Source organism: Vombatus ursinus, unplaced genomic scaffold (assembly GCF_900497805.2).
Source record: "Vombatus ursinus unplaced genomic scaffold, bare-nosed wombat genome assembly UNPS02014786.1, whole genome shotgun sequence".
NCBI lineage: Eukaryota > Metazoa > Chordata > Mammalia > Diprotodontia > Vombatidae > Vombatus > Vombatus ursinus.
Window position 1 is genome coordinate 42863414 of NW_020954564.1, and position 13715 is coordinate 42877128.

The following is a 13715-nucleotide window of genomic DNA, read 5'->3' on the forward strand; positions in this document are numbered from 1 at the left end:
AAGAAGTAAGGTGAAAGACGACAAAAAGCAGACCTTTTTTTCCTTCATATTTCCACATTAGTCTTGTGAAAAAAGAATCAGAACAAAAGGGGGAAAATCACCAGAAAGAAAAAACAACAAAAAAGTGAAAATAGTATGCTTCATTCTGCATTCAGATTTCATAGTTTTTTCCTTGGATGAGAACAGCATTTTCCATCATCAGTCTTTTGGAACTGTCTTGGATCATTGTATTGCTGAGAAGAGCTAAGTCTATCATAGTTAATCATCACACAATATTGCTGTTACTATGTACAATGTTCTCCTGGTTCTGCTCACTTCACTCAGGATCAGTTCATGCAAGTCTTTCCAGATTCTTCTGAAACCATCCTGCTCATCATTTTTTATAGCACAATAGCATTCCATTACATTCATATACTACAACTTGTTCAAGTTGCTATAAATATTTTTGTACATGTGGGTACTTTTCTCTTTTTTATGATCTTTTTTGGGATACAGACCTAGCAATAGTATTGCTGTATCAAAGGATATGCATAGTTTTATAGCACTTTGAGCATAGTTCCAAATTGCTCTTCAGAATGGTTGGATGAATTCAACTCTTTAGTGCTGGGTCAAACTGCCCTAATCACGCAACTCTCCCTGAAGGTGTCACTAAGCAATAAATGTAACTTTAATAGATTTATATTTGGAAGTGACTTCCAAGGCCATCTGTCCTATGTCGCCTCAACCCATTTTACAGGTAGTAGCGAAAGAAAGGGGATTTGAAAAGTTCCTTTGATTCCAAATCCAGCATTTCCCCACTAACCATGCTATCTCTAGGTTTCAGTCTCCTTTTCTGCACAACAAGGTTAAAGTAAATGATCTCTAAGTTCCCATGTAGTTCCAACATTCTTTGTTTTCTGTTCTAACATTCTATGTTCTTGGGTCCCTGCTACTAGAACATTCTATGCTCTCTGGCCCGACAATTTATATTGAGAAGCAGCATGGATAGAATGCTGGGCCAGGAGTCAGAAAGATATGAGCTCAAATCCTATTTCAGATGCTACCAGCTATGTAACTTTGGGTAATTCACCTAACCTCTCTGGGCCTTGGTTCCTCTTCTATAAATGAAAGGATTTGACTGGATGACCTCTCAGCTTTTTTCCAGCTCTCAATCTATCCCGTATGGCTCTAGCAATCTATGATAACTGATAATAATTCACATTTCTGTGTTGCTTTAAGGCTTACAAAGTATTTTTCTTACAACATCCCTGTGAGGTAGGGAGTCCAAGAATTATAATCCCCATCTTACAGATAAGAAAATTGAGAATTTCCAAAACTAATAAATGTGGCAGCCAAGACTCTTGACTTAAAGTTCAGAATTCTTTCTACTATATCACACTGCATATAACATTAGTTAATAAAGGCTTTGGGGTTTTTCTTTCCTCTGGATGGCCTAGTCATTTTAATAAGAGACTCTGGAAGATAAGATAGCTTTCAAGATCCAAAGGAAGGAAGCTTCAACAATAGGAGTTAAGTTTGTTATTTTTGGGACAGGGGCTAATTGGTCTCCTTTGCTTACTCCTAAGGTTGGCCTTGGCCATGTACCAGGCCCATCCTCCTTCTGCATTACTGGCAGTGCAGTATCTCTTGCCTTCAGTTCAGACATGGCCTTCCCTGGCCTTCAGAGGTATTTTTTGATCAAGGGCAAAATAAGTCTGGGAAACCAGAGGTTAACTGGCTTTACGTACCAAATCCTCCCCTAACCCTAGGGATATTCTTCTGAGGGTTGGTCGATTATTTAGTTTGTTTTGCACTTTTCAACTGTACTTGAATCCAAGCTCTGTTTCTTAGTGTAGCTACACTGATATTAATTCCTTTCTTTTTAAACTTTTGTTGAGTGGCAATATTATTTAGCATTAAGTTGGAGAAATACTCATTTCCCTGGTACTAAATACATGATAATAATATTCCCTTACATAGATCATGGAACATGCTTCTTCGAAGAACCTTAGCACATAGAATATCAGAACTGGAAAGGGTCTTAGAACAGTGAATGTTAGAATTAGAAGGAGTCTTAGGACATAGAACTGTCGGAGCTGGACGGAACTTTCCAACACATAGAATGTGAGAACTGGAAGAGCCTTAGAACACAAAAAGTTAAAGCTGGCAGAGACCTTCCTAATAGAAGGTTAATAATAGAATAATAGAATAGGTTATTCATAATGGAATATTAGTGGTGGAAGGATCTGTAGAACACAGAATGTTAGAACACATAAACAAGGATCTCAGATATGGAAGGAACCTTAAGGAACACTTAGTCGAACCTTTTTTATTTTACAGAGGAAGCTAAGTTTCAAAGAGAAACTTGTCTAACCTCATGCAACTACCAAAGGTCAGAGCCAAGGCAAAAGCCCAGACTTTCTTACTGCAAGGCTAGGGCTCTTTCTGAAGCACTTTCTTACCCATCACCTCATTATCTTCCTCACCACAATCTGGTGAGGTAAGGGCAGTGATTATCATCTCCAATGGACAAACAGAAACTCTGAGGTCCAGAGACGGAAAATAAACAATCAAAATCACAAAGCTAGAGTTCAGATCTCCTCAAGCCCAGTTTAGATCTCATCCCACTATGCCATGATGTCTCTCAAAGCAATGCCAATTGCTTCTATATTAAAGATTCCTCCAACAAAAACCATTATATTAGTTCGCTGGTGCCTCTTTCAAAATTTCCTCTTTTTGGATTCAAATGTCCTTTACGAATACAGAGAATTCTAGGTAAAATGTAACAAATGAATAAGTATTTGTGATGCAATTTCCTTAAATAATCAGTGTATCTCCTACCCTTATCTTCACTCAACTTGAGATTTTCAGTTGTGTTCTAGATTTCCTTCTTGAGATCAAAGTGTCTCTCCAATCACTAACCATTTCAGGGCTTAGCAATCTTTACAATCAAGGAATCGAGGCCTTTAGTCTAATAGAGACACCTAATGCTTCAGTGGGTGAATGGCTTTTGCTTGTTCTGAGTCCAGGAAGAATGTGCCTATTTATCTTTTAATGATGCCCTTGGAGAACAAAGTCATCAGGAAATGGAGTTAAGCTAAGCTTCTGACTCTGTGAGATTCTGTCAATAATATCCCAAAATATGAGGGATCTTAGTGATCAAGTCTACCCCCTCATTTTCCCTCCAGTTTCCATGAAGAAACTGAGTCCTGAGAAGGTGAAGTGACTTGCCAAAGTCACACAGCCAATTATTGGTAGGGCCTGTACAGGTACCCAAGTGTCCTGATTTCCACTACAACCACTTCCTTCTGATGACTCATGCATCAGTTTCTTTTATGTGGCAATCCCCATCCCCATTTCTTTTACATGAACTATGTTCTGTTCTAATAAATCTATGTTCTCAAGTCTCTTCTCTCGCTCAAGGTCTCTTTCCACTCTTTACATTCTAATTCTATAAAGGCATATATTTTTCATGTCAGAAAAATCCTATTCTCTGTGGCCTATAGCAAACTTATTTTGTGACATGTGAAGTGTTTGTGTTAAGGTGAAGGTTCAAAGTGGAGGGAGGAATTAAGAGAAGAAGGACAGGGGAGTGACAGTAATATACCTGGTGTATCATTTTCAAAAGTAAGGGCTTGCATCTTTGAGGCTTTGTCTAGGGTACACATTTTTCAAGGACTCATTAGGTGTGACCCTGAGCAAGTTACTTAACCCCTGTCTGCCTCAGTTTCCACAATTGTAACAGGGGGATAATAATAGCACCTATCTCCCAAAGTTCTTGTGAGGATCAAAAGAGATAATATTTGTGAAGTGCTTATCGCAGTGTCTGGCATAGTAGGCATGTAAAAAATACATGTTTCCTTTTATCCTTCCTACTAATTTCTTATACTCCAGAGCAACTTTTGACATAACTCATTCCATTTATGATAGTGAGGGAGGGAGAGAAATTGGAAAATCCAAGTTTATTCCTTAATGTCTTATTTCATTAAATTCATTAAATTTCATTAGTTTCATTAAATTCAGCAGACATTTATTAAGCTTCTACTATGTACAAGGCCTTTAATATGAGCTGGGTGTGGGAGATGTAAAGATTAAAAAGGACACCCCATATATTTACAGGATTTTAGTTCTCGAAGGGAGCTTGGATTTCATCCGGTCCAACATCTTCACTTTATAAATGGGGAAATTGAGGTTCAAGATTCATCCTGGGCAAAGAGGGAACTTTATTCTAGTTGCACTGCAATTCAATATATTTGTTTAAAGGTGTATTGATGCCTTTTGTTTTCATATCCTGGTCATTTTAGGAAATGCTCCCACAGCACCCTAATAAGCCTTCCCTTGTAACATTTTTTTTAAATTAAACATTACCACCAACAAATCACTTCATTTGACAGCATGGCATTCAATATTCATTCAACAGACAACAAGCATTTATTTTATATCAACTATATATGAACAAGGTTGTGAGCTCAGAGGAAGCTGCCAAATAAAGTTCCACGATGGAACTTTTCGGGGAGGGTTAACAACTACAAATATTAGCCCGATTGAAGCTACCTTTTCACACCTCTCAGGATGTACTTGGATAACATCCAGACAGAGCTGTAGGGACCATCTGAAGAACTCAGGTGAAGATGGGCAACATTTAGGATTTGGGGTTTTAACTGCTGCTGGGGCTTTGGAGGGGGCACAGATGAAGGAAAGAATTGATGGCTGCACTCTCTTCCTGGCAAAGCCTTTAGGAAACCTGAATCCAACCTCTGGGCTTTCTCCTCCTCCCCCTCTCAATTCCATCCCATTCATTTTAGGAGGTGTTTTTTGTTTTGTTTCGTTTTTTAGGGTTTTGCTCCTTTTAATATCTCTTGGACATCCTTCAAGAGTTTTGCAGTCGGTTTATTTTTCTATTTTTCTGCCGGGAGGGTGGGAACTGGAGTTTGTGGGGATGGGGCGAGGATGAGAGGGTTTGACGGCTAGACTGAAGTCGTCCCCTTAGATCTCTGGGAAGTTCGGCTGAGCAGGAACTATTAACTACCAAAGTGAAACTTTTAGAACTTCGCAAAAGCGTGGTAGAAGTAAGGACACTGGCAGGGGAGCCGGGAGATTTGGGTTCAAGTCCTAACTTATTAGATGCGTGACCTCAGGGAACGTCTATGTCGCCACAAAAAAAAAAAAATTAGGTGATTTTAAGGTCCCTTCAAGCTTTAGCACATGTTGTGTTGTAACATTTTCTCTTTTAGATTGCCTTAAAGTTTTAATATTCTCTAAGTTTTCAGTGAGACAGAGAGAGGAGGCAAAGAGGAGTGTGTGTTTCTGTATGTGTGTGTGTGTGTGTGAGAGAGAGAGAGAGACAGAGAGAGAGAGAGACAGAGAGAGAGAGAGACAGAGAGAGAGGAAAGAATAAATATTCAACACTTTCCTTCGTCTGATCTCGACTCCTTCCTGCCTGCAGTGTTCTTTCCCCGTCTCCGAGACATACGATCGTCCCCTGGTGCCAAAGGAAATAGTAACTGTCCTTAAGACTCCCTTAAGGGTTTGTTCACCGCCCCCCGCCTCCGGACGCTGCCCCGATAGGGCGAGGCTACACTCTGCGCCCCCCACCCCCGCCCCTCGCCCCCTGCGACACCCTCCCCGTTACTGAAAGCGGGGTCCTGCGCCCTTCTGATCTGGAGGCGACCCGGGGCTTGGGGTGGGGACAGGGGATTGATGCGGGGCAACCCGTAAAGAAGCCGCCTTGGGGAAGGGAAGGGAAGAGAAGGGAAGGGAAGGGAAGGGAGGACGAACCGGTCGCTAGGACCCACCTGCCGGAACAGAACTTCAGCCATGAGGCTGGTGCGGGAGCAGAGTCGGTGGACTAGGTCCTTGGAGGGGCAGCGGCTGCTGCCGCCTCCCCCTCCGTCTTCTCCTTCTCCTTGTCCTCCTCCTCCTCCGCTTGGCGCCAGCCACGGCTTCCTCTCCTGCCTATGCATAACTCCAGCTATCTCCTCCTCCGTTACAAATAGGGCTGGCTGGGCGTGTGTGTGTATGTGTGTGTGTGTGTGTGTTCTAGTGAATGTGTTTTTCTCTTCTTCCTCTGCACATGCCGGGCAGGGCGGCTGGGACGGCTGCCCCCAGGACCCAGAACTCTCCTCTCTCCGCCCCGTTAATGTTTCTCGCTGCTTTTGCCAGCCCCCACCCTAGGCAGACAGCTGCGAGCTACACCACCACCCCCCCCTTTAAAAAAATTCACTCAAGCGGAAAAAACCCTGAAGCCAGCAAAAAAAAAAAAAAAAAAATTTCATGAGGGCAACCCTGCCCTGCCTAAACTCTCTGCCACAGCAGATGTGGAGAGACAACAGGACAATCCAGGGGTTGGAGGAGGGGTTAGTACCAGCCTTGATGGGGAGGGGGAGGTGGGATAATTGTGAAACTTGGCTCTGGTCCTGATTCAGAAATGAACGTTGTTCGCAGCACATTACCACAGGCAAAGCCTATCTATTTCACCACTTGTTTCCCGCGGAAGGAGGAAATCAACCAAATGCTAGTTACATTGTCTTCTCTGTAATGGACTGATGGTGGTTTCCACAGCATGCCTTGGGTTAAGCCGAGTTCGTCCTTAATTTTAGAACTGGGAGGAATTTTAAGCCACGGTATGCCTGATGGAAAACATCTAAAAACTCAAACTGTTAAAATATGAAACAGAATGCCAGCATAAAGAAGATACAAGATGACTTGATAATCTAGTTAAGCCTCCTTACTCACTTTACAGGTGGGGAAACTGAGGTTTCCCCACCTAACTGCCTTATTTATTTAACCAGATGAGGAAACTGAGACTCAGACAAGTTAGCTCCAAGGTCACACAGGAAGAAAATAATAGAGGAAGAATTTGAATCTGGGTCTTCCGTTCCAAATTCAGTGTTCATTCTGCTACCAGCTTTGCCCTCACAGAAAAGTGAAAATATTACTTTCTTATTCTTGAATCATATAGGAAAATTTCTTCCCTTTTTTCCTTAGCAATATACAAGGAAAGGAAAATTCACAGGCCGTGAAGAATCGAGGTTGTTTCTTCTGCTGTAAAATGATCTATTTGGATTTGAGATCAACATGAGGTGAGTCAGCCCACTTAGGTTCAAATACTTTTTCTGCTTTTTCCTAAATTGTGTGACTATAGCACTTCATCTTTATGTGTCTCAATTTCTTCCTCAATAAAAATTAAGAGAGTTGACTAGGTGATATTTAAGGTCCCTTTAGGTTAGAATCTATGATCCTGTGAACTTAAACATCTTTTCCAATTCTAGAATTTGATGTTCCAATATTCTGTGTTTAAAGGTTCCTTCTAGTTCTAGTATTCTGTTATATAGTCTAAATTCCTAATTAATAATAATAGCTAGTATTTCATAAATGCAAATATGATCTCATTTGATCCTCACAACCACCCATTTAGGTAAGTGCTATTATTATCCCCATTTTGCAGTAGAGGAAACTGAGGCAAACAGAGGTTAAGTGACTTGCCCAAAGTTACATAGGTAGTAAGTATCTGAGGCCATATTTGAGCTCAGGTCTTCCTGATTGCAGGTCCAGTGCTCTATCCACTGTGACACTTAAATGCCTTAATCCTAATATTTATGTCCTAAGGTCCCTTCAAGCTTCTTGTTCCAACATTTTATCTTTGCAGATCAGCTCAGACATTCTCTAAACACCAGGGAGAGCAACATGAATGAAGGCAGAGACCAACAAGATGTATTTAGGGGACCACAAAGAGATAGACCAATCAGTCAAAAAGAATTTATCACATATGTACTATGTGCCAAGCTCTGGGGATATAAATGGAAAAGTGAGAGTACCTTCCCTCAAAGAACTTATATGCTACTGTAGCAGTACACTATAGCCATTGGCAAGTAAATATAGAATATATGTAGGAATAAATACAAAGTGATTCTTTTGAAGATATCCCCCAAAACAATTCTAGTATGTTGAGAAGTCAAAAGAAATTGGATGTACTTTTGGGAAAACAAGTAATGGATGATCCTTTACCTTCTACCTCTTCCTATAAATGCCACAGAGTTTCAATTTCAATGGGATAGGAAAGGGGAAGTTTAAAACTTTGGAAGAGGGAGGTCACATGATGAAAAGTGTTTGATGATTTTGGGATCCTAGAATTCAGTACTAGAGGAGACCTTAAGGATCATTTAGTCTAACTGCCTTATTTATTTAACCAGATGAGGAAACTGAGACTCAGACAAGTTAGCTCCAAGGTCACACAGGAAGAAAATAATAGAGGAAGAATTTGAATCTGGGTCTTCTGATCCAAATTCAGTGTTCATTCTGCTACCAGCTTTGCCCTCACAGAAAAGTGAAAAAATTACTTTTTTATTCTTGAATCATATAGGAAAATTTCTTCCCTTTTTTCCTTAGCAATATACAAGGAAAGGAAAATTCACAGGCCGTGAAGAATCTAGACTGACCTGGGTCCCCAAGAGCCCCTCAGTTTATCTGCCCTTTATTGAACCCAGGACAAGACTGCTAAAACCATTATTTTTAAGAGAGGAAAATCTCTGTATCTTTTTAGTTGTTCAAACACTTGGAAGTCCTTTGTTTTTAATGATATTAAATTCTGCTTCTGGTATTTACATATGGTAAATTTAAAAGGCAGGAACAGAGGGGATTAGCCAGTTTAAAAAAATGCATTTGGGTTATTTTGGTTTTTTCAACTTCAGTGTCTTAAGGCCAAGAATTCAGTAGCCTGAAATAAAGTTTTATTGTACCTAAGCACATAATATTAATAAAATGATCATCCTTGCATTCCACCAAGTTTTAAAAGTCTTCTCTTTCCAACTTTAAAAAATGTCAAAATAATAGTTCAATGGGGCCTCTCCATGGCTATAACCCCATCCTTGTAATACATGCTGGTCAGGGTCACTCTGGTGAAAAGAAATGATCTGTCATGTTAAGTTACCAAACTGCCTTATAAGGAAGTTATATTATTATGGAATGGTGGAGCTGAAAAGAATTTTAAACCATTAAATATTAGAACATAAAATTAACCAATAATATTTGTATCAACACTTTCAGTTTCTAGAAACTGAGGAGGTTGGTTACCCATCAACTGAAAAATAGCTCAAGAAATTATGTTATGAATTTAGTGGTATATTTTGTCATAAGAAATGATGAATGTAATAGATTCAGAGAAATATGGAAAGATTTATGTGAACTGATGCAGAGTGAAATAAACAGAATCAGGAGAACAATGCCACAATGAACACAATAATAAAGTGATGGAAACAACCTTGAAAGCCCTGAGAATTCTGACCAAACCAAGGACTAATGAAGACTTCAAAAGACTGATGATCAACCACGCTCGCACACACACACACACACACACACACACACACCACCCCACCACACCCACCCCACCTCCCCTACCCCCCGCCCACACACACACATGCACTCTTGGAAGAGAGGTGATAGACTAGAGGAACAGAATCAGAAAAGTATTCTCAGGCCTGGTCAATGTGTTGACTTGTTTTACTCAACTATATATATTTATAACAAGGGAGGGTTGCTCCTTGGGGGAGGGAAAGAATGTTAATGGATGGTGATAGAAGTGGGGAAAAAGTATCAATAAAGTATTTTTTAAAAATTAAGATAAGAAAAATATGGAGAAGGTGACACAAAGCAATTTTATTACTACCATGTTAGATTTCATATATATGTATGTATGTATATATATGTTGTATGTGTGTGTATACATATATATATATATATCTATAACTCTCTATCATCTATCTATATTAAACTATGTAACAGAGCTGTTAGGTGACTCAGTGGATGGGAACTTATAGAATGTAAGAACCAGAGGAAATTTCAGAAGTCTAGTCCATTCCTTTCAGGGTGGGTGAGTGGTATGGCCAGTAGTCCAAGCCCCTACTCCCACAGATGAGGCCAGTTTTTTGTTTTTGTTTTTCTTAGAAGGCATTAGAATTGGTCTTGAGCCCTAATTGACCCAAAACTCTAAGCCCTTAATCCCTTCCTGCTGGCCTAAGTAAAAAGTTAACAAGTGTACAGTTAGGAATTCCTCAAGCCGATCAATGCAGCCGGGAAGGCAGGGAAGTTGTGCCTATCTGAATCACTACTGCGTGCTTGCTGAATATCCTTTCTCTGCTATTGCTAAGTAAACCACTTTTTGTTATCTGTCATGGTCTTCAAGTATCTTATTTCATCTCAGTTTCTAACTTAGAGCACCAGACTATCCTGAATCAGATCTGGTCTATAACCCTAATTGCCCTCTTTTAAACTTTTTGACCAAACTTTACTTTGCATTCTAGGTTATGATTCTTTTTTACAATGGATTCTGTGAAATGGCTTTAATTTAAGTTATAGAAGTTTTTTAGATATCCAAGGGTCTGGGGAAAGATGTGGGGAAGATTTGGGGAACCTGTATCATTTTTAGGCATAATTCATCTTAAATGAATGAGGAAAGTTCAACTTCTTTCTTTCTGGCTAGCAGCCCCCAGGATGGAGGGGGAAAGGAAGTGAGAAGGGAGTGGAAGAATTCATCATCATAGACCAAGTGGTTAGAGAGGGAGGAATGACTAAGGGAACAAACAGGCAGTTCTGGAAAGGACTGATTCATTGATATATCTTCATATGAATATGCAGATATGTGTGGGCATATAAGGGTGTGTGTATGTGCCCTCTCCTCTCTTTCCTCCTTCAATGTATCTCTGTGTTTATATTAGTGTGTTCTTTGACTTGTGAAGGTATTTCTCAGGAAGAGGCTCTGTGATCTATGATGCATAATTTCACAGACTCTTCAAGTTAGAATTTACCTCTAAAGTCATTTAGTTTCAACCTGTACTTAAATGAGAATCCTCTCTACACCATAACCAACAAGGGGTCGTCCACCCTTTGCCTGAAGAACTCCAGTGAGGAGGAGCCCACTACTTTTTTTAAAATAATATTTTATTGTTCCCCTAATTACATGTAAAAACAATTTTTAATATTTGCTGTGGGTTTTTTTTTAAGTTTTGAGTTCCAAAATCTATCCCTTCCTCTCTTTTCTCCTCCCTCCCTGAGACAGTAAGAAACCTGATATAGATTAAACATGTGTGATCATGTAAAACGTTTCCATATTAGTCATTTTGTGCAAGAATACTCAAAGAAAAAGAAAGAAAGAAAATGAAAAATAGTATGCTTTGGTCTGTATTCAGATGACATCAGTTCTTTCTCTGGAGGTGGATAACATTTTTCATCGTGAGTCCTTTGGGATTGTCTTGGATGATTGTGTGCTAAGAATAGCTAAATCATTCACAGTTGTTCATTTTACAATATTGCTGCTACTGTGTACAATGTTCTCCTGGTTCTTCTCACTTCACTTTGTATCAGTTCATGTAAGTCTTTCTAGGTTTTTCTGAAATCCGCCTGCTCATCATTTCTTATAGCACAATAGCATTCCATTACAATCATATTCCACAACTTGTTTCAGCCATTTCCCAATTAATGGGCATCTCCCCAATTTCCACTTCTTAGCCACCACTAAAAGGGCTGCTATAAATATTTTTGTACAAATAGGTTTTTTTCCTTTAAAAAAAAATCTCTTTGGGATACAGACCTAGTAGTGGTATTGCTGGATCAAAGGATATGCACAGTTTTATTGCCCTTTGGAATCCACTACTTCTTAATGCAGTCCTATTCTATGTTTGGATAATTCTAATTGTTAGGAAGTATTTCTTCTCAACAAATCTAAATGTGTTTCTATATAACCCATTGTTCCTAGGTCTGTCCTTCGGGGCCAAGAGAAGAAGTCTAATCTCTCTTCCACGTGACAGTCCTTCAGCTGCCTGAAGAAAGCTCACACATCTCCTCCATGTTGAACATTCTTAGTTTCTTTAACTATTCTTCATTTGAAATTAAAGGGGAGAAGGGAAGGAGGGGGAAAGAGAAAGAAATAAACATTTACATAGAGTCTACAATGTGGCAAGCACTGTGCTAAGCAATTTTACTAATACTACCTCCTTTGATTATCACAACAACTGTATGAGGTAGGTGCTATTATTCTTCCCATTTTTTACAGTTGAGGAAACTGAGACAAATGAGGTTAAATGACTCTCCTAGGGTCATAGAGCTAATAAGTGTTTGGGGCTGGATTTGAACTTAGGTCTTCCTGACTCCAGACCTAGCACTCTATGGTGCCTGTCAAGTTCCTTCACTATTTTGGTTGTACTTTTGTGGACAATTTCTCAGTTATCAATGTCTTCTCTAAAATGTGATACCCAGAACTGAACACAAAACTTAAGATGTGGTCTGACCAGGGCAAAAATACTATGCTATCATCACCTCCTTATTCCTGAACACTAGACCTCTCAATACAGCCTGATATTGCATTAGCTTTCATGGCTGCTGTATCCCACAGTAGATCCACTGAGTTTACAATCTGTATTGGCAGCTAGATTGTACAGGGGATAGAGCCCTGGGCCTGGGGTCAGGAAGACCTTGTTTGAAATCTGGCCTCAGAAACTTACTAGTTTTGTGACCCTGGGCCAATCACTCTGTTTTCTTCTGTTTCCTCAGCTGTTAAGTGGGGATAACAACAGTACTCATGTGCCGGGGCTGTTATGAGGGTCAAATGAGAAAATATCTGTAAAGTCCGCAGCACGATGCCTTGCTGATACTTAGTGCTATATAAATGATTATTCCTTTCCCCTTTCTCTGTACTGGGCCCATAAGGTAACCGGGTCTGCAATATGTTCACTTCTTATCATGTGTATTCTAATTCTTCAGTGATTATCACATTCAGTTATTTAATTTGGTCGTTTGTGGAAATCTGCCCAGACCTCCCCATTTCCACACCCCACCCTCACTCCACTCCCCCCTGATTAATTGTCCAGGGCTTACAATCAGAAATCTACTCAGCCAGCTCATCGGCATTGCCTTAATAAGGACTTTCCACAAGGGTGAACTATGTCAACAGGTAAGCCTCAATGAAAAGACAAGTCAGGTGTTGCCAAGAGAAAGATGAAGCAGTTCTGCAATAGTTTAGGGAAGCCATTCAGCCAACAGTAACAGGATTGTGTGATGCCTTAAATCCCTACCCATCAGAAGCTGATTGTACCTACAAAGACAGACACAAACTGGCATCTAGTATGATTCTGCAAGAATTAGGAGATAAGAACTGCCCAATGAAGGGACCCCATCAGCCCGGACATGAAGATACTCACCTTTCAATGTTACAGCCCCAATGAGTGGAATTTTAGCATAGTGGCTAGCACTTCATATGCTTTCCCCACCCTTACCTTCCTTGCTTTACTTTGATCCCATTTTGTTATACCAATAGTTTTCCAGCCTCACTCGGAGGACATCTTTACTTTTCTGTAGCCCCTCTTTGTAGTACAAATAGCTTCTCAACACCACACAAGTAGTACATTATTGATTTAACAGAAGCCCTTCTTTGTAGGATCAGGGACATTTAGGTGGTGAAGTAGATAGAGCACTGGGCGGCACTGGGCGTGGAATCAGGAAGACTCATCTTCATGAGTTTGAATCTGGCCTCAGACACTTACTAGCTACGTACCTCTGGGAAAATCTCTTAATCCTGTTTGCCTCAGTTTCTCACCTGTAAAAAGAGCTGGAGAAGAAAATGGCAAACCACTCCAGTATCTTTGCCAAGCAAACCTCAAACGAAGTCACAAAGAGACTGAAAACAACTGAACAAGAGTTGTTCACAGTTTCTTATATGATTCTCTCCCTTGTTTTTCTCTGTATCT

General features: G+C 40.0%; 1 protein-coding gene and 1 long non-coding RNA gene across 3 annotated transcripts in view; one reads left to right on the forward strand and one right to left on the reverse strand.

Moving 5' to 3' along the window:
• Positions 1-6158, reverse strand: part of LOC114047052 (N-acetyllactosaminide alpha-1,3-galactosyltransferase-like) — a 124490-nt gene extending 118332 nt beyond the window's left edge. The window contains exon 1 of one of the 2 annotated variants that reach the window (XM_027867733.1): positions 5775-6158. In XM_027867733.1, coding sequence (XP_027723534.1) covers positions 5775-5942 — 168 coding nt within the window. In that variant the 5' untranslated portion in view covers positions 5943-6158. The remainder of the gene's footprint in view (positions 1-5774) is intronic. The other variant, XM_027867732.1, reaches the window with a different exon arrangement.
• Positions 6159-6280: 122 nt separating this feature from the next.
• On the forward strand, positions 6281-11881 carry LOC114047053. The gene is made up of 3 exons (XR_003569578.1): positions 6281-6335; positions 6967-7061; positions 11729-11881. It is a non-coding gene; the product is annotated as an uncharacterized LOC114047053 (long non-coding RNA).
• The last annotated feature ends 1834 nt before the right edge of the window (positions 11882-13715 follow it).